Below are 23928 nucleotides of genomic sequence, written 5' to 3' on the forward strand. Positions count from 1 at the left end.
CACGACTAGTTTCGCTGATCGTGAGATTAAATTAAAAATATAAGAATACTTTTTTAAAGTTTTGCACACTTTTATCGTAATAATTATTATGATATTATTTAATTATTTAATTCTTATTTTTTACTTTCGAATTACCTTCTTCTAAAACGACGATATAGTTTCATACCGAATGAAGCACAGAGACTAGATTAACAAGAGATACAAAATCAATCAAAAAAGCTATGTCTTATTTTCATTTTTTTTTTAAGAGTAAATTTAATAACTTATTATTTCAAAATGTTTACACACAACGAAATGTTTACATTTTGAAATAATGAGTTATTAAATTTAACTCAAATTTGTTGAATTTATTAAATTTAACTCAAATTAGCCGATTTATAAATTTTTGTGAAGCATTTTCTTTCATCTCCAGGTGATCGTATTGTAATTCTATTAATTAAATCGAGCATCTGTGTATGTAATTCGCTCAACATCACATACGTCTCGGAATTAAAAATAAAGATAAATAAACTGGTAAAAAAATAAATAATGAAATATAAGTTTATTAATTTCTTCATCTTCATATATTAAGGAATAATTATAAATTTGATTGTTTGAAATAAATCACATTTTATTGAACTCGAATTAATGACAATAACGAAAACGCAAATAAACATTGAAAAACAAAAATCAAGCTTAAATTTAAGAAAAATTAATACTTCGTTGAAAAAGGTAGTTGCTAAAGACTCCGACGCTATAATGTGTATGTACACAGAATAATCTACAGAACGAAATTTTTTATAAGACATAGTACTGATAAAAATAAATAAAATATTTACAGGTAACATAGGTTTGTAAGAATTCTTATTTTTTTTTACATGCAATATTACACTTCAATATTTGCAAATGTAAGTTCCTTATCTGCCTTAAACGGTAACAAAGAATAATGAGTACTGCCTTCAGGTAAGTTACTTTTCTCAATTAACTCCATTATCTTAATTAAATTCTCTTGTGGTAGACCTCGAAATTGATCAGTATTCTTAATCTCTTCTATGTAAAATTTAATAAAAGTTGCCGAATGTGTTCTCAAAAATTTTGCATTAGACAACAACGCAAGCTGTATAAGTTCCATAGCATTGTAAACATCATGTCAACATGGTACGTCATACTTATCAGCTGCTGTTAATAAATCTTGTAACGTATAATAATCTTTTTGTTCTATCGAGCCAGTTGCAATATATAATAAAATCTGCTTAAGGGGGTAGTACCCTCTGGCGGCCGAAAATAAGGGTAAATTTCAAAATTTATTTGTGACAAAGTGGTAGGCCAATCAGGTTCATGGTGTATACGATATTGAAGTACATGTTTAGGTGCATTTGCAGTATTTTTTATATTGAAAAATAATGAGAAATGTATGAGTTATGAGTCATCTCGCAGAGTCCTCCAGCGCGCGCGCTCGACTACGGTGTACATAATAGCTCCTGCACGGCGTGCCTGAAATGAAAAACGCAAAAAGGGTATTAAATTCAAATATATTTCCCACAAGTTGACGTTCGATAATTGTAAAAATGTTAAAAATTGTGAAAGAGTTATAGCACTTAACAAAAAGAAGTTCATTTTGTGCCGAAAAAACCAACGGTTTTTTATTGTTATTGACACATGGTTCATCGGGGACAAAAAAACTCTACGTCAGCATTATGCTGTTATATTGATATAAGCCAAACGCCAAGACAGCCGGAATAAAAGTACGTTCGGAATCGCGTACACCGTTTCAAAAAAAGTCGTTTCAAGATAAACGCGTTTAAAGTTTTGGCAACTGTTTTCTATGCGATAAAGTGATAATTATTTCATCCTACCATTATTCTGCTGTTCCTGCACCATATTGCAGCCCTTCTGCATCGGCTAAAATGTCCTCTGCAGCAAATCTCTCAAGCCTACGAGCAGATCTTGCCTTTCGCGTGCTTTCCTGCGCTTGAAGATCGGCAGCATTGACGCACTGTTGATCAGCATACACGCTCCACTGTTGTGCTTTGTCGCCAATTTTCAAATTCAATACCTGCATAACATTCAGATATGCCATTGCTCCTTCGTTGAATGTACTGCAGGCAATATATGCTGCTATTTCGACGACCTCAGCACTCTCGGAAGATATTTTTGACGCAATTTTCCATGTGACAGAGTTTACACTTTCATTACAATTTTGATTGTAGCCTCCCAGTATTTCCAATTCCTTTTTCTGTACAAGTACATCACCATATGGTTTCGATTTCAAGATTGCAGCGAAAGTTTTGCTATCTCCATCTCCAATGTAAAACAAGTATCTTATTCCATGAACCTCCAAAGATCGTTGAAAAATATCTACGATAGCATCAACTTCCATCTTCCGTGCAGATCCTGTATGATTGGCAAAACATTTAGCATCGTGCGTTTTCTTCCACTCTGCATACTCTTCGGTGTCCTTTTGTTTTTCCCAGTGAGCGCAAGCCTTACAGTAAGATGATTTTATCACAACATCGAGTACTTTTTTGGAATAATGGCCGATTACAGTACAGACGCCATACAATGTTGAAGAGCCTAGTTTTTTCCATGTTCCGTCTCCAGACACACTTAGACCATTTAGTTTTTTACAAGTTGCCGCTTGCAATGTTAGCATTTTTTCCTCTTCTCCTGCCTTCTCTCGTATTTTTTCCCATACAGCTTTCGCTGCACAGAAAATATTTTTTTGTATATATACGTATGATTTATGAATAACTGGTCTCGGTAAATCCATTATACCACAAAACTTTTCTATTCCCGCTAATCCTTGTCCAAGTAATCTCATGGCAAAAGCAATGCGTCTGTTAATATCGTAAGCATTACCACCGATAAGCGGACTAGAAAATACTCCTCGCGGTTCACACGCATTACACGTTATTAATATTTTAAAACCGAGTCCACGAATACTTGACTCCAAAAATTCCACTTTGCCTCCACAAGTTGAGCACTTCACATGGTTACTAATTGCAGAGAAGACTGCTACAAAATTTATAATTCTATAGCCGAATTTCGCGTCAATTTCTACATCCACCATCCGATTTTGTAATTTTTTCGCTGATTTACTAGTACTGGCTGTCTCTTGCTCCTTCTCAAATACATTCAAAGGACGTATCCTTTTTTTCGGTCTACAAGGTCTTCCCTCAGTATTTCTGGAACCTTTGCAACTTGCACTTGCTCGTCTCTTCGGCATTTTATTTTCGTTAGACTCACGCGGTGTATACTGTCAAACGGACTGTGAAATACTGGTTGAAATTGAAATAACGGAGCAGGTATGCAGAACCACGACCGTGTGCAGGACTTTAAATCTAACGGTTGCTAGTTCCCCTCTGCCATTGAATTATTGAAAAAATATATACAAGGAATGGACAATACAATTCGAACGAGAGAAGGGTCTGCAGCAGGTATAATTCTCGTAAACACCGAGCGGCGGCGGCGTCTCAGACCGGTTTAGCGGCCGACACTACTTCGCTCCAACGGCTATAACTTCGTCAATTTTTGGAATTTTGCAATCGGCAAGGGCTCAAAATACGCGTAAAAGATAACACTTTTAAAATATGCAATAGAAAAAATCGATTTTTTGAAATTTCCAAAGGGTACTAGGTACTCCCTTAAGAGGTAATGCCACTCTAGAGTCCCAAAAAAAGCCAATTTTTGATAATTTTTTTCAGAAATACAATAATCATAAATGAAAATTGGTTTAATTATATTAATTATCTATATATTAAAGTATAAAAAAATTTTTCTATTAATTATTTATTGCCAAAATGGCAGCACCAAAGCCATTGCTCCAAAGTGCCTTTTTGCGGAAAGCGTCCAACGGGCGGAATCGAAGCTCCTATAATTTCTGAGCTGGAACAAAAATTCAAAGATTTTTGAAAAATATAGAAGTTTTTCTATAGAAGTACCTAGGGAAATTGCGAAATATCATTTTTTGTAAGAATGGTGCATATTGGAAAAAAGTGCTTCATTTTTCGCTAAAAAATGTCGCACAAAATTGTTTATAAAAAAAGTTTTGTTCAACTTATCGCAAAATCCCTAGTTACTTCCAAAGATAATGTTATTGTAAAGTTTCACTCAAAATTTCAAGTCAATCGGATAAAAGGTGTTCGAGTTCTGATTCCGCCCGATTTTAAAAAAGCGATTTCGAGAAAAACGCGTTTAAAGTTTCAGTTTCACCATTCACAGATGTGAACGCGGCGGCAAACGGATTACAAAAAAGGGATAATAGAGATTTTTCCGAGCTTTGAAACCAAGTGTACCTTATTTCTAAGACCTTAAAGCATCGTTTAACAAAAAAAATCGATTTTTTGAAAATTCTAGAGTGGCTTTACCCCTTAAAGATCGTATTTCCTTATTCGTTACTAATTCATTTGTCATATCTTTTTCTATTTTTTTATGTTGAAGGCAGATATTCTTAAAGTAAGTACTGTTAATGGCGCACAACGATTTTCTTGATATAACATGTGGTTTTCCTTCTACTAAAAATTTAATTGATTCCTCATCTTTATACTCGAACTTATCAAAGCTCGGGTCTTCAAAATATGTTACATCTTTTGAAATTTTTGTTGACGATGGCAGTAAATTCATACATATAGTTTTATTTATCAGATTACAAAAAATTTCAAACTTGCAATTTATTATAAGCGTATTTTCAATCCTAAGGTCAGGTGTCAAGAACTCAATTAACAATGTCATATTCGATATAAAATGGATCTTGATAATACAATTACTCCAGACGATCGTATTATAGCAGTGATACATGAACCATGAAATGAGTTATTAGTAAGTATATTCAATTTTATTGCCTTAATCCATGAAGAATCATTATCACGTAAAACATTCACTAGAATCTCGCATTGACCTATTTCTGGAAACGACGGAATCATATGTTTGATCGTCGAAAAACGCTTATATTGTTCAATTGTCCATATATAATCAAATATAGTAGATTCAAGATTTGTTCGAGAACACGTCTTGATATACGAAGGTAAAAATAACGAAGCTACTGTCTGTTTCTTTTCCAGAGTATTCTCACTAGGGATAATCTCAACTTCTTTGTCAGAAATCTGAAAATAATTAACTTACTTAATTATAAATGATGAAAAAAAACAAACATCAAAATGTCTTAAAAGTTTCTATGCCTTTTAATAAAAAAGATTGAATTTCAAACAAATATCCTAACATGTAATAACATATTTATATAGGTATATAGATAAGAGCCATTTGAAATCCGATTTCACTAAAAGTACATAGAGATTATTGGGACATCCTATATTTAATTTTTTCTTTTAAATAAAAATAACATTTTTATTAGACAATAAAAAAAGTAGAATAAATTGCCAAATTGTAGAAGAAAACTTAAACACCGCTAGTTTCGTTGATGACAATCGATTTCTTAAATCAAAAGTTTTGTCATAATTTTACGTCAAACTTCAAGAATAATTAGTGAACTACTTTTTTGCCTAATTGTAAGTCTTACACAATCTATAAATCCTATTAAATTTAAGGAGACATATATATATTTACATCACACGTGCGTGGAAAGTGGCACATTACGCGCGTGTCACGCGCGTAATGGGCCACTTTCCACGAGGCGAGTGCGATCACCCGCACGTCCAATTTCCAACTTACAGCACTTGTTACACAAATAACTAATATATATATATAATATATATATACATTATCTAACTTTATACCCCATACGCACTTTAATATATATTATATATGTATAAGTCCAATTTTTTAAGTATTTTATAAATAAAATTCTATCTTAAATTCTGATATACGTAATGGATTTATCTGATGTAGTGTTCTTTTGCATTAAATTTTTTAATTGCATTTAAATTACACATACTAGTAGAAAATAAATTTGATATGAATGTTTATGAATTTTTTTTGTTATGTAGAATGAATGGAATTGTCGCTTCAGGAAATGTCATTAATCTATTGATTCGTTTATACAAAATCTTATGTGCTTTCTAACGTTCTAATAACACATAATCAATGAAATTGAGAAAAGAACTGTTAAGAACTTACTTGCTTTTCTTCCATTATGTGTACTTGCTTTTCCGTTGAATCTTGATCAGTTGAACTCAAGATCTCACGTTTCTCTAATGACATGCTTGATCGGTAATAAGTATTCGAACACCGTCCAGATGATGAAATTATTACACTAATGCGTGTACAGATGTGGCTCGAATTTCTTGTTTATCAAATCAAATTTTTAAGCTACTGCAGACGATGTGAGATGATGAATAATGAACAAATGAATGTGGCAGTCCCCACTCCCCAGTATACATGCGTAGCTTTTTTAGAGGGTATCCTCTCCACCCATGTTACGGCGGGCCCGCGGGCGCTATGAGATTGGCATCTCTGTACCTATTTTTTTTTGTCACATAGCATTTAAAAACCTTATTCGTTTGTTAGGCGTATTCTGAAATGTACTGACGGTACTGAAAATCTATAGCATACGTAAAGATAAATTATGGATTTTCAATATGATTAACAAACTTAGGAATGCACCCTTTATAATATACACGTTCAGCAGAAAACTAGCTTAATGATTCTGTATTATAATTGATTTACTTTAGGTACAACTTAAGATACTTAGATGCAACAAGGACCTAAAATTAGATTTACATGAAGAACTTTTATAATTCATGACTGTTTTCACTGGCACACACAACGAGACTAACTTCAAAATACTATTATAGAATATTTTATTGAAATTTCGCGTAGTCAAGTTCTACTGTAATAATTATAATTAATGAGTTGACTACCTTATTTATGCAATAATAACTGTTAATTGCTAAAATATGCTAGGAAAATAATGAACGAACAAATGGGTTCCTGATGAGGGGTATATCAGAAACTTCTTTATTATATAGATATAGATTATATATTTATATAGAATATAGTAAATAAAATACATTAAATTCTTACTTTACCTGACAGATCCGGCATTACATTTTAATAATATTATTATTATTATTTCGGAATTAAATATTTCTTCTACCCAATTATACAAAATTCCGGTTTCATAGTTTACACTTTGCCTTCCTTTACTTTAAAATTACCTTTTCCCAAATCGAAAATATAATGTTATTTCGAATTAAGCAGGAACTAGATTAACAAGAAATATACAATTAATTAAAAAGACCATATTGTTTTATTTTTGTTTTTAACAAGAATCAACATTTCGAGATTGTGAGTTATTAATTTAAATTTTCAAAGAACTATATATAGTACACATCAGGATCATCTACAGAACGATTGGAAATTTTTAATAAAATGTAGTACTGATTTGCCCACGGCCCGCGGGCATATACTTAACGAATGGCCGATAGCCGAGCCAAATGCCGACAAGATAAAAGATGTAAAGTGGCACATCAAAGATGGAACGCTGCATCATATATTACCCATTTATAATAGCGGAGTGGAAGTAACGTCTTATGACAGCAAGACCGGTGAAAAGTTGAAAATCCGAAGAGTTTCTGCGCCGTTCATAAGTCGAGAGACAGAGTGTGTTCTTAATTAAGTAAAACATTTATAGATAATATAGGTTTGTAACAATTCTTATTTTCCATTTTCTTGCCCATTGCAATTGCGCATTGGGCAGAATTCCTGTACTTTATATTAGTGAATGGGTTGAACTGTAACATATTAAAAATTTAACAAAATTCAACGGTTGGTTGTCCCCTTGTCCAGTTTCAGTAAGCAAATAAAACGTTATGACGCTTTTCAACCAATCAGATTTATGTAAAATGCTTATTCGAATCCTGCATTAATTTTGCTCTTTAAACAGTGTAAAAATCAATTAACCCACTGCTTTATAAGGGCTCATAGAACGATCAAAATATTTCCAGATATATTTAAATATACTCGACTAAAACAATGTTCAATAATAAATCTTGTTGTATGACGGATGATAAAAAAATACAGCCTGTTTCTTTTCTCTTTTTATTTTTAGTAGGGATATCTGTTCGTGTGACGCGTGAGGAAGGAAGATGGATGATGCCGAGTTATGTAGATGTTATGTAGGAACGTATTAACACTGATGCAAATTAAGATATAAACGTAAAGTGTCACTTTACTAAACAGCCTAAATATACAAAAAAAAAAGAGAAAAATTTACACGAAGTTTAGAATTTTATAGAGGTAGACCGAACGGCGAGTGTCCCGGATCGAATTCCTTTAGAGTTAATTACATTTTCGTTTACTGTAATTTAGACTGTTCGCAACCAAAAGTAGGTAATGATTGACGACAATTAATCGACTGATGATTGACCGACGTAAGAAAGTCCTGCAATTTTTTATACTCGAAATGAACAAAAAATATACCAGAAACTCTGAACCCTTGGCAACAGCGAGCGGAAATGATAGATTTATTGGCTTCTCGGAATCGTTATGACTAACAGTAAAAACTTTTTAAATCAACCCTACTGGCTATAATTTTTTTTTAATTCTGACAATACGATTATTACATGGTTTTGGTCAATTAATTGTTAAGACGTTTCGACCATGAGTTTTGGCCCTTCTAATTTGATGTAATTTTGATGCTGATATATACATAAATCCTATTTAAATAATTTATTGCGCAATAAATTTAATTGCGCAAATAATTAAACGTGTTGTCAATTAATTGACAAAAATGGTCGTATATGGTCACGACAATTTAAAAAAAATTATAGTTAGTAAGGTCGATTAAAAAGTCCTTACTGTTAATTATTCACTGGCGAAGTAAATGTTACTATTCGATTTGTTATGATTAAGTTCGCGAACACAGCGAGATAGCAGCTTACGTTTGGTCCCGTCTTGATTACGTTTGAAATCAACATGCGTTCAAATCATCGATCGCCGCAGAAGCCCCGAGAACAGCTATCAAGTTTCGTTATGATAAGCGTTGAGAAGAAAATCGATATAATGTCGCACGCCTGCTATAAATCTATCGCTATCCTTAAGCTATCGCAAACTCGAATATTTCTATTTTTATTTTTATTCGAGAAATCTGTAAATAATCAACCCATTTATCATTGCTAAAAACAATCAATATTTCTTCCGGTGAAATATTTTGTATAAAATTTGCAGTTGCCGAAAGGAGCTGAATAATCAAATGCTAGATCTAAACGAAGAACTTTTATAACTCACGACTATTTTCGCTGATCGTAAGATTAAATTAAAAATATAAGAATACTTTTTTAATATTTCTATTAAAACGAACATCTTTGTATGCAATTCGCTCAACATCACATACGTCTCTAAATTAGAAATAAAGATAAATAAACTGGTAAAAAGATAAATAATATTAAAATATGAGTTCATTTATTTTTTCATATATTAAGGAATAATAATAAATTTGATTGTTTCAAATAAATCACATTTTATTGAACTCGAATGACAATATCAAAAAAGCAAATAAACATTGAAAAGCAAAAATCAAGCCTAAATTTACAAAAAAAATTAATATTTCGTTGAAAAAGGTAGTTGCTAAAGACTCCGACGCTATAATGTGTATGTACGTTAATGACAATATCGAAAACGCAAATAAACATTGAAAAACAAAAATCAAGCTTAAATTAAAAAAAAATATATTTTGTTGAAAAAGGTAGTTGCTAAAGACTCCGACGCTATAATGTGTATGTACGCAGAATAATCTACAGAACGAAATTTTTAATATGACATAGTACTGATAAAAATAAATGAAATATTTACAGGTAACATAGGTTTGTAAGAATTCTTATTTCCCTTTGTTTTAAATCAACCTGTAGACTTGAGAAAACTTATAACTAAACTACATTAAGTGTAATTAAAATAATAGTTTTACTCGTACATTTAAACTTAAGTCAAGAATTATTTTTAATTTGTATTAGTACTTATTTGAATATAAATTCTCACATAGTGTTTCTTAAAGAATGCCTAGTAGTTTCATCAAAATTTTTTATTAAAAATTGAGTTGCAAAATTCTGAATCAGTACGTCAGTTAAAGTACGCTCGGTTAGAGAATGGTGCGACTTGAATTGACTTTAGTCAATAATTACTGCTGTATAGATTATGCATTAGAATTATGCATTATAGAAAAAAAAATGTTTCAGATTTCTTCGACTCAATTTTTGACAAAAAATAGCGCTATGTAATTAATGGACGCTCTTTCAGAAACACTCGGTATAAAAATTAAAAGCTAGAATATATGTAGCAAAGAAAAAATATACTAATTAAATAAGAAAAATATCTTTATCATATTTTATGAATATAGGACTGCAATATTACATGCAATATTACATTCCAATATTTGCAAATGTAAGTTCCTTATCTGCCTTAAACGGTAACAAAGAATGATGGGTACTGCTTTCAGGTAATTAACTTTCCCCAATAAATTCCATTATCTTATTTAAATTCTCTTGTGGTAGATCTCGAAATTCTTTAGTATTCTTAATCCGTTCTATGTAATATTTAATATAAATCTTCGAAAGTCTTGCTAAAAATTTTGTATTAGACGAAAGCGCAAACTGTAGAAGTTCTATAGCATTGTCAATAGTAATACAGCATATCAAATTACGTTCACAAATTAATTTTAATCTTGGTACATCATACTTATCAGCTGCTGTTAATAAATCTTTTAACGTCCAATAATCTTTTTGTTCTATTGAGCCAGTTGCAATATATAATAAAATCTGATAAAAAGATCGTATTTCCTTATCCGTTACTAATTCATTTGTCATATCTATTTCCTTATGTGTAAGGCAGATATTTTTAAAGTAACTACTGTTGGTGGCGCACAACGATTTTTTTGATATAACATGTGGTTTTCCTCCTATTATAAATTTGATTGATTCCTCATCTGGCAGTAAATTCATACATAAATATGGCGATAAAATTGTCTGCTCCTTTTTCGGTGTATTCTCGGTAGAGATATCCTCAACTTCTTTATCAGAAATCTGAAAATAATTAACTTACTTAATTTTATAAATGGTGAAAAAAGAACGAACAACAAAATGTCCTAAAAGTTTCTATGCTTTTTAATAAAAGGGATTGAATTTCAAACAAATATCCTAACATGTAATAACATATTTATATATATATAGATAAGAGCCATTTGTGAAATCCGATTTCACTGAAAGTACATAGAAATTATTGAGACATCTTATATTTAATTGTCTCTTTTAAATAAAAATAACATTTTTACCAGACAATAAAAAAAAGTTGAATAAATAGCCAAATTGTAGAAGAAAACTTAAACACCGCTAGTTTCGCTGATGACAACCGATTTATTGAATAAAAAAATTGTATTATAATTTTACGTCAAATTTCAAGATAAATAGTCACTTTCTTGCCTAATTGTAAGTCTTACACGATCTATAAATTTTATAATATTAAATTTAAGCAGACAGTTATATTTATAACTTTATATACTCCATGCGCACTTTGACGTATATGTATGTATAAATCCAATTTTTTAAGTATTTTTTTATATTACATATAAATAGAACTTATAAATATTAATGAATATAAATTAATATTTATAAATATATAAATATAAATTATATCTTAAATTCTGATAAAAGTAACGGATTCGGCTGATGTAGTTTTTTTGCATCAAATTTTTTAATTGCATTTAAATTACACATGCTAATAGAAAATAGACTTGATATGAATGTTTATGAATTTTCTTTGTTATGTAGAATGTATATGGAATTGTCGCTTTAGGAAATATCATTAATGTATTGATTCGTTTATACAAAATCTTATGTGCTTTCTAACATTCTAATAACACGTAGTCAGCAAAGTTGAGAAAAGATGTTAGGACTTACTTCCATTTTATGTAATTTTCTTTCGATGTATTGCTCTTCCGTTAAATCTTCCATTGAATCATCCGTTGAATCTTGCATTGAATCATCCGTTGATTCTTTCGCTGAAGATTCAGTTAAACTTAATCTTTTCTCCAAATAAAGTTTCTCTAATGACATGATCTCGGACTCGGACATGCTTTAATTATACACGAACACCGTCCAGATGATATTATTAGACTAATGCGTGTATGTACAGATGTAGCAACTGATTTCTTTCCTCTTCCCTTTATCTTTAGCAAATCAGGTTTCCAAGCTACTGCGAATGTAACGTCAAGATGTGCGAAAAACAATTAATGTGAATGAACAAATAAACGTGGCCACTGCTAAGATATCAAATTCGAGCTCCAACTCACCTGCAAGATATATGTAGAGGTAGCGAAAACCGGCCTGAATAGCATGCGGTAGCACGTAGAAGGAACGGATCGCGACGATCGCACGTGCAGCACTACACATGTAAATAAATGCCGTGTATGTACAAGAGAAAACATGTATACTACCAATGTGCGCGTTCAGCAGACCAAGCCGCTCAGTAGCAGTCGAACATGATTGGCTCTTACTTTTAGAACCAACCAATCAACATAGAGTGTTGATAAGACGAACTCAACAGTTGTGTCTGCTGAACGCGGCCAATAAGAAAGAGCCACGTACATGTTATCACACATCCTATTGGCTCTTTCTTTGGTGCGTGCCCCTTCCACTTATCTTATAAATTAGAATTTCTCTAATCAGAGCCATCTGGCAAACTTAACGGTTCTAGTAAAATTCTGCGAGAGAGAAGAATATACATTCATATCTGTATTCCGAAATGTACTAACAGTACTGAAAATCTATAAGATACATGTAAATTATGGATTTTCAATATTATTAATACATTTCGGAATACATTATATTTTATAATTAAGTTATATTTAACAAAAAAATTTATAATATAACTTAGGATAGGATATTCTTTATATGATTTATTTATTTCAAGTATAACTTAAGATACTTTATATTGTTAGATGCAATGAGAGAAACTAAAGGCAGGAATCAAATAGAGTAATTTGTAGGGGAGAGTTGGCAATTACCGCGCGGTTGACAATTCCGCGCCATATTGTTTATTTCAATAACTATTTGTATTACGCGCCTACAATGATGTTAATATCATATAGAGTAACACGAAATACCCCACCCGCATGCGCCGTCAATGCGTTCCGGCCGTCCATGTAAACACAGTGCGCTCTGGAAGCTCTTCTGCTTGCTCGTTGCAATTTTGCTGGTAGTTTCGATAAGAGGTGAGTAACATAATATTTTCATTAGAGAAATAAATTTGGCAAATTTGATAGGCTAAAACACTATAAAATTAGGTTGCAAAGTAATTAATTTAGAAACACGCGTTTCTTTCCTATATATTTTAATGTTGTAAAGTGAAATAATTGAGTTTGATAATTTCGCGCCCAAGGTATAATACTCATAAGTATAACGATAACTGTGTGTTAAGAGTTACCAAGACTGTTTAGTTTACAATGTAAGGTGCTTACAGAAAAGATCGTTGCTTAAGTTTTGATTTGAATTTATAATGATCTTTATTTGTTAACGCATTCACTTATTTTTATATGTAGGTACCTACTAGACGATATTAATATCACTGGCTGAAGCCAGAGTAATTTTTATAGGTACAGTTTTATTAAACTGGGTACGATTTTATAAGACCTGGTCACGATATTATCAGACCAGTTTGATAATACCGCGTTTTTTCACTTTTTGAAAATTTATTAATATTTCAGTTTGTGTCTCGGTTTGTGTTTAACTTTCAAGATTATTGCTATGATATATGGATAGCCAAATAAATGACCTATCTAAAACTGCACAGTTTGTTTTTTTGAAGCATTTCTGAGCTTATTAGATATACGCTTCGGTTCTTAGGGGCTCGGTAATTGCCAACTCTCCCCTATATGATTTATTTATTTTAAGTATAACTTAAGATACTTTATATTGTTAGATGCAATGAGGAACTAAAGGCAGGAATCTCAAATAGAGTAATTTGCAGTATATAACTATTCCACTATAGTTTCATATACCAACACAATTCAATATAAAACCGGAATTGGACTTATATGTATAACTTATTCTTGTGAAACTCTTTCGAGTAAATTATAAATATATCACGCGAATCACAATAAACTCAGTTTCAGTAAACAAATAAAATCTTATAAAGCTTTTCAACGAATCAGATTCATGTAAAATGCTTATTCGAATCCTGCACTGATTTTGGCTCTGAAACCAATGTAAAAATCAATTAAATCCAATATTTTATAAAGATTCATAAAGACTCTTCTAAGGAAAACGAAAGTATTCTGATCGGAATCTGTCTTGAAATGTTCTATAATATGTGCCCTCGTATCTCTGTGCCAAAGATGCTTTCTTTTGTCACATAGCGTTTAAAAATCTTAAGGGTCGATTCAGACACAACCGTGCCGTACCCGTACCGTATCCGTATCGTTAACATTAGACAAGGATGGAGACAACATTAGACAAGGATGGAGACAATAGGTATCCTTGTCTGATGTTTCTGTTTCGTGCACGGTACGGATACGGCACGGCTGTGTCTGAATCGACCTTAATTCTTTTGTTAGGCGTATTCTGAAATGTACTGACGGTAGTCGGTACTGAAAATCTATAGCATATGTAAATATAAATTATGGATTTTCAATTATTAATAGACTTAGGAATGTACTCTTTATAATGTATATGATCAGCAGAAAAATTAGCTTATTGTTAGTAATTCTTTATAATTGATTTACTTTAGGTATAACTTAAGATACTTAGATGCAACAAGAACCTAAAACTAGATTTACATGAAGAACTTTTATAATTCAAAATACTATAATATTTTATTGAAGTTTCGCGCAGTCAAGTTCTACTATAATAATTAATGAGTCGACTACCTTATTTATGCAATAATAACTGTTAATTGCTAAAATGTGCTAACAAAATAATGAATAAACAAATGGGTTCGATGAGAAATATATCAGGAACTTCTTTATTACATAAAATATACATTAAACGATTAAACAGAATACAATGAATTCTCACTTTACCTGACAGATCCGACATTACATTTCAATAATATTATTATTATTTAGGAATAATTAAATTTCTTCTACTCGGTTATAAAGTTGCGATTTCATAGTTCACACTTTGTATTACCCTATACTTTCGAATTATTATACCTTCTCTCAAAGCAACAATATAAAGTTTTATTTCGAATTAAGCACAGAAACTTCTAGATTAACAAAAGATACTAAATTAACCAAAAAGATCATATTTGTAACATTTTTATTTTTAAACCAATCTCTAGATTTCGAAATAATGAGTAAAGGTGCCTTTTCACGTTAACGCTCGACCCTCATTTTCAGCAAGTAAAAATCTTCAGAAATAATATCTTTTATTTATATATGTATCCATAAAATATTATTATTTGAAGATATTACTTGAAAATAATTACTATTTTACGTATTTCGAAGTCTATGTTTGATTATACTGGGACGATTAACGACGATTCAGCGACGACGCTGAATATTAAACAAATTCAACTTCATTTCTTTGACGCTAACGTCAAAGCACCACGTTCACCTTATTGACGCTCATTTTCAGCGTCTCATGAATTGGCACCTTAATAAAATTTAACTCCCATTTGTAATTTTTGCGAAGCATTTTCTTTCATATACCGATGTGAAAGTTTTTATTTAATCGCATTTTATTGAACCCCAAACAAAAAAAACAAAAATCAAAAGTTTAAATTCATGAAAAATAATTTGTTTGGTAAAAAAGATAGCTGTTAAAGATTCTGATACTATAGTACATACACAGGATGATCTACAAAACAATTAAAAATTTTAATAAGATACAGTACTGATAAAAATAAAAAAACATTTATATATTGTATATATAGAAGATAACACATATAGGTTTATAAGGATTCTTATAATTTTCCATTTCCTTTTGTTTTAGATCAACCTGTAAACTTGAGAAAGTTTTAACTAAACTACATTGAGTATAATTAATAGTAGTTTTATTTGTACATCAAAACTAAAAAAAAAAGAATTATTTTTAATCCATATTAATACTTATTTGCATATAAATTCTTATACATCTAAACGTTAATAATTATAATTAGATTTCTTAAGTGGTGACAAAGAAAAATGATCAGTGCTAACTCCAAATTTACTTTTCTCAATCAATTCCATTATCTTATTTAAATCTTCTTGCGATAGACTTTTAAGTTTTAAGGCATTTTCAATCGTAAGACTGCGTAACAAATAATGTTGACACGTTAATTTTAAAGTTGGTACATCATTTTTATCAGCTGCTGTTAATAACTTTTTAAGCATCTTATAATCACCCTGATCAATTAGTTGTAATATATAATAAAACCTGTTTAAAAGTTTGTAACTCATTTCTCGTTAATATCGTTGCCATATTTATTTCTCTTCCCTTATGTGTAAGACAGATATTCTTAAAGTAACTACTGTTGGTGTCGCACAATATTTTTTTTTTATATAACATACTCTTCTTCTCCTACTATAAATTTGATTGATTTTTCAGACTCAAATTCAAAAGTTAAGTCTTCAAGAGATTCTACCTCTTTAAATACCGATGCAGATGGTTGTAAATTCATGTGTATAGTATTATTTATCAGTAGATGAAAAATGTTCAATCTTGCAATGTATTACAAACGCTTCTGTAGAAATGTACGAATCATCCGAGACATCAATTAACAATGTCATATCCGATATACGACACGAAATCGATCTTGACGCTAAGACTGTTCCAGGCGGATGCATTATAGTAGTAGTACATGAACCGCTAAATGCTGTATTAGTACGTATTGAAATTCGTATTGCACATAGCAAATCTTGACGTAAAATATTCATTTGAATCTTGTATTGGTTGTTTTCTCCAAATGGTGGAGAATTTAATGTATCCATATACGATTGCAGAGAGACGTCCAAATTGATCAATTTTCCTTGTATACCCAGACGTAGTCACATCAAATGGTGTTTGAGAATAGCTCTTGGTATACGAAGGTAAAAATGGTGAAGATACTTTCTGCTCCATTTTCGTCTCAGTATAGGTATTTTTATCTTCTTCAGATCTCCACAACTGAAAATAATTAACTTACTTATGAATAATGAAAATGATCAACATCAAAATGTCCTGAGAGAAAGTCTCTATACTTTTTATAATAAAATAGATGGAATTTCAAACAAATATCCTAACATGTAATACGTTTATACGCTTAGATAACAGCCATTTAAAATCGAGTTTAATCACAAACTTCTACATATATTACTCCAGACTGCTAACTCGTACAGCAGCTTTCTTTATTGTGGGATAGAAATTTATTTAACCGTTGTCCAAGTGAAAACATAGAAGTCTGTGAATTGAACTTAAAAAACATAGAAATTTTTTAGACACCTTATATTTAATATATTTTTCTTTAAATAAAAATAAATTGTATGTTAGACAATCACAAAAGAGTTGAATGAATAGCTAAATTGTAGGAGAAAACTTAAACATGATTATTTTCGTTGATCAAGATCAATTTAATAAATACTTGAAAGTTATGACTTTTGTCATATTTGTGTCAAATTCCAAGAATTATTAGTAAGAGCTGCTTTTTGCTCAAGTCTTACACGATCTATAAATCCCATTAAAAATTTAAGGAGATACTTATATTTAACCCTTCGCAGAGTAGTGGGGTTTTAGAGACCCGGTCGATATTTCAGTTTTTAATTTTTTGGAGATTTTACGGGCTCATAAAAAAACCCCCAAACAAGAATCAAGCATATAAACAGTATAAATAGATTTTTAATGTCTTCGAAAGTATACTTAAATATTTCAGATTTTTTATGGCACTATTACAGCTTGAAAATCTTAACTGCTCTAAAAGACCCACACGGTCGACGGAAGCAGCAAATTATACATGTTCTGCGAAGAGTTAAAATTTTATCCCCCTTCATGCACATTGATGTATATGTATACAAGTCCAATTTTTAAATTATTTTTTTATATTACATATAAACAGAGTACTGTCTTGAATTCTGATACAATAAATTTATCTGAAGTGGACTTTTTGCATTAATAATTTTACTGATTAATAATTGCACTGAAATTTCACCTGTTAGTAGAAAATAGATTTGATACGTGTATAAATATATGCATTTTCTTTGCTATGTAGTAGAATGCATAGAATTGATACTTTAGGAAATTTCATGATTAATTCGTTATACTTCAAGTCTTATGTGTTTTCTAATGTTCTAACAACACGTAGTGAATGAAGTTGAGAAAAGAACTGTTAAGAACTTTAGTCGATTTGCTAGTATGCGTACTTACTTTGCCGCTGAATCTTAAATCAGTCGAACTAAGATCTTGCGTTTCTTTATCAATATCTACGATGATATTCGAGCACTGTCTAAGATATTGTAGATAATGATATTAGATTAATGTGTGTATAACAAGATTTGACAACTGATCTCTCTGATTTCTTTTTATCAAATCGAGTTCTCAAGCTGTTGCCTCTATAATGCCTGTTGCGAATACAACGTTAATCTGTGATGTGAAAAAAGATGAGAATCTCAACAAACGAACGCGGACAACGCAGACGCAGTTACTCACTGCCACGGTTGTATGTATACAGTGTACAGGTCACTACAGATTGGATAACTTTGGTGGTGGGGGAAGGGTCCGCTAACATTACAGAGCTCTCACTGTTCACACTTTGCCTCTCTCTTATCCTTTACTTTCAAATTATATTCCCTTAAATAAGTGATAACATAAAGTTTCATTTCGAATTAAACGCAGAAACTAGATTAATAAAAGATACAAAATTAACCAAAAAGGTCACGTTTCGTTTATATTTATAATTTTCAAAACAAATATAGATTTCAAGAAAGAAAATAATGATGAATTATCAAATCAAATTTAATTTAAATTTTTGTAGCCGACATATAATTTGTGTGAAGTATATTTTCTTCTTCTATCTTTGTGTAGATGATCGGACCGTATATTTGTATTAAATCGAATATATCTGTATTTACATAAATTGCTCAATATCATATATGCCTTTGAATAAGAAATAAAGATAAATAAACTGGTAGAAAAAAAAAAATAACGAAACATAAGTTATTGATTTTTTATCTACATATATTAAGAAATAATTATAAATTTGATTCTGTTCCGATTTAATCGCACTTTATTGAACTCGAATTAATAACAATATCAAAAACGTATAATTATAATTACGATAAATATTAAAGGGCAAAAATCAAGTTTAAATTTATGAAAAATAATTTGCTCGTTGAGAAGGGTAGCTAAGATTTGTTAAAGATTCTGACACTGTAATATGTATGTACACAAGATGATCTAAAGAAAAAAACGATTGAAAATTTTTAATAAGATACAGTACTGATAAAAATAAGTAAAACGTTTATAGATAACGTAGGCTTATAAAGATTCTTATTTCTTTTTGTTTTAGGTCAATCTGTAAATTTGAGAAAATTATAACTAAACTATGTTAAGTACAATTAATAATAATAATTTCTTTCGTACATCAAAACTCAAAAAGGGAATTATTTTTAATCCATATTAATAATCCATATTAATCCATATTATGTGCATTATATAAATTCTTATACATATAAAAGTTAATAATTATAATTAGATTTCTTATGTGTCTTAGGTGGCCGACGAAAAGGATTGAATTGTGCTGCTTTCAAGCGTTTCAAGTTTCTCAATAAATTCCAATACCTTATTTAAATCTTCTTGCGACAAGCTTTTAAATTCTTTAGTATTTGTAATTTCTTTTATGTGAAATTTAATAAAAGTTGTCGAATGTGTTTCTAAAAATTTGGCTTTAGACAACAACGCAAGCTGTATAAGTTCCACAGCATTTTTAATCGTGATATAGCGTAGCAAATAATGTTCACACGTTAATTTTAAAGTCGGTACATCGTATTTATCAGCTGCTGTTAACAACTTTTTAAGCATCTCATAATCACATTGTTCTACTGAGCCAGTTAAAATAAATATTAAAATCTGTTTAAAAGTTTGTAACTCATTATCCGTTGCTAATTCATTTGTCATATCTTTTTCCTTTCCATCATGTATAAGACAGATAATTTTAAAGTAGTTACTGTTGGTGTCGCACAACAATTTTTTTGATATAACATACTGTTCTTCCCCTACTATAAATTTAATTGATTTTTCATTCTTAGATATGAATTCAAGAGTTGAACCTTCAAAAGATTTCACCTCTTTAAATACCGTTGTGGATGGTTGTAAATTCATGTGTATAGTGTTACTTATCAGTTGATGAAAATGTTCAATCTTGCAATGTATTATAAACGCCTCTGTAGATATGTACGAATCATCCAAGACATCAATTAACAATGTCATATCCGATATACGACACGAAATCGATCTTGACGCTAAGACTGTTTCAGGCGGATGCATTATAGTAGTAGTACATAATCCGGTAAATGCTGTACCAGTACGTATTAAGATTCGTATTGCACATAGGAAATCTTTACGTAAAATATTCATTTGAATCTTGTATTGGTTGTTTTCTCCAAATGGTGGAGAATTTAATGTATCTACGATTGCAGCGAGACGCCCAAATTGATCAATTTTCCATGTATAGTCAGACGTAGTAACTTCCAATCGTGTTTGAGAATAGCTCTTGGTATACGAAGGTAAAAATGATGAAGATACTGTCTGCTCCTTTTTCGAGACAATCTCATTGTCAGTATAGCTATTCTCATGTTTCATTCCTTCAGACCTCGGGGTGAAACTCGGGTTCCATATCTGAAAATAATTAACTTACTTATTATAAATGATGAAAATGTGATCAACATCAAAATATCCTGAAAAAGTCGCTATGCTTTTTATAATAAAATAGATTAAATTTTAAACAAATATTTTAACATGTAATAACGCTTATACATCATGTATAGATGTATAGATAAAAGTCACTTGAAATTGGACTCAAGGAGAACAAAAAATCAAGATAATGTCATTGTGACGTCAAAATGACAGAAACAAGTCAAAGTTTGATCACTGAACTATTATGACTCCAAAATGACTGTACAATGACTCGTCATACAATCATTACATGATAATATTTTGACTTCCAGGATTTTTATATTAATTTTCGAAAACCTAATTTGTTCGACCACTTTCACAAATTGTTCTGTGAAAAAAGTGAATCCCTCTGGAAGTATCTATCTCCTATCTGAAAGCATTTATAAACGGGTGTTTTTAATTTCTGCGAGGAGATTATTTGGCACTTGATTGAAATTATTATATAATATATAAGTTGAAAATTATAGTATGTACTAAGGTAATAAATGTACCAATGTGCACGTATTATCTATATATCTGGACATTTTTATCATTTTACTCCTTAAATAAGTTATAACGGGAATTAAAATCAAAGAATCAAAGATAAGAATATTTTTCTTGTATTATATTTTTACATATCTTTGATTTTAATTCGCGTTATATTTATTTAAAAACTAAAATAATAAAGGTGTCTAAACATAAATTTTAAGTGTCCTTGCATTGGTACATTTACCTTATATATCAAAAAATTATATAGTGTTATATTAGAGTCCGTTTAATCTGTCTGGCCAACTTGCAGTCCTGACCAAATTTTACGAGAGAGAGGGATATACATTCACTATCGTTTTCTTTTTTTTTTTATATCTTTTTCTTTGTCTCTTTTCTATCTCTTTCTCTTTCTGTTTCTCTTGCTTTTGCTAAAAAATGGCGAATCAATAAAAAGTTGCTACCGTATAGCCAGATTCTGATTACGAAGGACTCTATAAGTGTTATATTATACACACATACGCACACATACACACACACACACACACACACACACACACACATATATCCCTTAAATGCCACACCTCTCAAGAATCTCGTAAATGACATAAGGGGTCTAAAAGACCCCAGCATGAAAAATGTCTCCTTACTCATTGATTTTTTTATCTATAGTTATGAAAATTTTTTTAAATGTTGTTCTAGGCTTAGAAAAGAGAATAAAATGCTTATATTGATAAAAGTTCAATTTCAACATAGTATAAAAAATGAAGTAAACTGAGTACTGCTAAGTGTACAAACGGGTAGGTCACGCACTCAACTATCATCAATGGGAGCATGAGCTCCATTTTTGGCAAGAACATTTGAAAACATTTCATTCTAAAGGGTCTGGGGTCCGCTGGACCCCACGGGGCATTTAAGGGATATATATATATATATATATATATATATATATATATTATATTATATATATAATGCATGGGAACTTTCCAGCAAGTGATACAAGTCGACACAAATATCGTTCTATATCTTTCTGTTTTGGCAATAAGTAAACCCTAATTGTGTCCACGGTGCTAGAATTAAATCGCTCCGAGAATTGTTTAAATGTGATTAATTAATTTTGTCTCTGTCTGAGATCTCGAAGCGATTTCTAGTATCGTGAACACAAGGCTTAACAAAGATAAAACAATACTTGTGTCGACTTGTGTTGCTTGATGGAAAGCTTCCAATATACACAGTCACTCAAATATATAATATGTTGAAAAAGTAATGTGAGTTCTCACGCACATTCTCTGAGAAAAAAATTTGTACTACAATTTGCATTTAATTATAATAAATTATTTAAAAATAAACTACTTTTTCATATATTTTCAAATATAAGTATATGTTATATATTAATTATGTTGGGGGGTTTAACTTAAAATACGTAGAAATCTTTGGGACAACTTTAATATATCTTTCTTTAAATAAAAATAACATTTTATGTTAGACAACCACAAAAAGGAATTGAATAAGTATTAAAGTAGCCATTTTACGTCAAATTTCAAGAATGATTACTAAACTGCTTTCTTGGTTAAGTCTTACACGATCTATAATTCCCGTTAATTTAAGAATAAACTGTTATTTATAATTTTACATTTCATGCATTTTGATATACATAATACATATATGTATAAGTTCAATTCTTAAAATGCTTTTCATGTCTATTACATATAAACAGGATTATATCCTTGAATTCTGATAAAAGTAATGGATGCATGTGAAATGTAGACTCTTTGCATTAATCATTTTTAATTGTGTTCAAATTACACATGCTAGTAGAAAGTGGATTTGATACGTGTTTGAATTTATGCATTTTCTTTGCTATGTAGAATGCATGGAATTGTCGCTTTAGGAAATGCCATAATTAATTCGTTATATATCAATTGCAATGTTTTATGTGTTTCCTAACGTTCTAATAACACGTAGTCAACGAAGCGTAGGCAACGTTGAAAAAAACTGTTAAGAACTTACTTGATTTGCCTCGTTAAATAATGGCCTTACTTGATTTGCCTCGCCAAATAATGGCATTTGCTTATTCGAATTAAATGCCATATTTGCTTATGCGTATTTGCTTTTCCGCTGAATCTTGATCAGTCACACTTAAGATCTTGCGTTTTTCTAAAGATATCCTTCGGTAATATTCCAACACCGTCCAGATAATAGCATTTATTAGACTAACGCGTGTATGTAGTACAAACACTGATGGCAACTGATTTCCTTTATTTCCTTTTATCAAATCAAGTTTCCAAGCTACTGCGAATTGTCTCGACGCCGCGATTGTGTTCGGCGGTCTTTGGTCGGTCTCGGCATCGCTCGGCGCTCCGAATCGATTGCCGCGGTATACATAAGTTCTTCGCGTGGACTTATACGACGCGGTTTAGATTAAAAATATGGCACACCGTGCCTTTCCTCGCCCGGGCGGATGTTCAGCCGGGCGGCATCCGGCTGATATTCGCCGGGAATAATGCGATTACGGGACGCATCGTTATACACTGTAATTTTGTTTTTAGTACCTTATAATTAATTTTTTGGTTTTATATAACTTTTTATAGAACGGTTATAGAACTATAGATCTCGCAAAATCAAAAATTATAAGATATAGCGGCGGAACTCGTGTAGGACAAAGTGAGACGCTGCATGAACCTATAATAGTGTCTCA

The 23928-nt window shown here is 30.8% G+C and overlaps 3 protein-coding genes across 6 annotated transcripts in view; all 3 read right to left on the minus strand.

Annotated features, from left to right (window-relative positions):
• Positions 1–624: 624 nt before the first annotated feature.
• Positions 625–3286, minus strand: LOC112458805. Of its 2 annotated transcripts, XM_025022611.1 has the most exons (3): positions 2755–3286; positions 1836–2682; positions 625–1473 (listed from the first exon to the last, which is right to left on the minus strand). In XM_025022611.1, the coding sequence occupies exons 1-2, from the start codon at positions 3203–3205 to the stop codon at positions 1838–1840; spliced, it is 1296 nt and encodes a 431-aa protein (XP_024878379.1). In that variant the 5' UTR covers positions 3206–3286; the 3' UTR covers positions 625–1473; positions 1836–1837. The 2 variants fall into 2 exon arrangements, with proteins under 2 accessions (XP_024878379.1, XP_024878377.1); XM_025022609.1 differs by having other exon boundaries at positions 1836–3286.
• A 6091-nt stretch (positions 3287–9377) lies between these two features.
• LOC112458804 (protein maternal effect lethal 26-like) lies at positions 9378–12294 on the minus strand. Of its 2 annotated transcripts, XM_025022608.1 has the most exons (3): positions 12215–12294; positions 11823–12117; positions 9378–10949 (listed from the first exon to the last, which is right to left on the minus strand). In XM_025022608.1, exons 2-3 carry the CDS (start codon positions 11994–11996, stop codon positions 10371–10373), a joined length of 753 nt encoding a protein of 250 aa, XP_024878376.1. In that variant the 5' UTR covers positions 11997–12117; positions 12215–12294; the 3' UTR covers positions 9378–10370. The 2 variants fall into 2 exon arrangements, with proteins under 2 accessions (XP_024878376.1, XP_024878375.1); XM_025022607.1 differs by having other exon boundaries at positions 11823–12238.
• A 7199-nt stretch (positions 12295–19493) lies between these two features.
• LOC112458806 (TD and POZ domain-containing protein 3-like) overlaps positions 19494–23928 on the minus strand; it is a 10774-nt gene continuing 6339 nt past the window's right edge. Inside the window, exons 1-2 of one of the 2 annotated variants that reach the window (XM_025022612.1) lie at positions 23241–23569; positions 19494–20708 (exon numbers count right to left, since the gene is read on the minus strand). In XM_025022612.1, coding sequence (XP_024878380.1) covers positions 19581–20708; positions 23241–23321 — 1209 coding nt within the window. In that variant the 5' untranslated portion in view covers positions 23322–23569 and the 3' untranslated portion in view covers positions 19494–19580. Of the gene's footprint in view, positions 20709–23240; positions 23570–23928 lie in introns of those variants that run through there. The other variant, XM_025022613.1, reaches the window with a different exon arrangement.

This window comes from Temnothorax curvispinosus, unplaced genomic scaffold (genome assembly GCF_003070985.1).
Source record: "Temnothorax curvispinosus isolate PA1 unplaced genomic scaffold, ASM307098v1 QBEX01009191.1, whole genome shotgun sequence".
In the NCBI taxonomy this organism is placed as follows: Eukaryota; Metazoa; Arthropoda; class Insecta; order Hymenoptera; family Formicidae; genus Temnothorax; species Temnothorax curvispinosus.

Bases quoted from the DNA above. Each gene is read 5' to 3' on its own strand.
- LOC112458805 (XM_025022609.1), bottom strand. From the start codon at position 3,205: ATGCCGAAGAGACGAGCAAGTGCAAGTTGCAAAGGTTCCAGAAATACT.
- LOC112458804 (XM_025022608.1), bottom strand. From the start codon at position 11,996: ATGTCCGAGTCCGAGATCATGTCATTAGAGAAACTTTATTTGGAGAAA. The intron at 10,950-11,822 runs GTAAGTCCTAAC...AATTATTTTCAG, and splicing joins GAAAATTACATAAAATGGAA to ATTTCTGATAAAGAAGTTGA.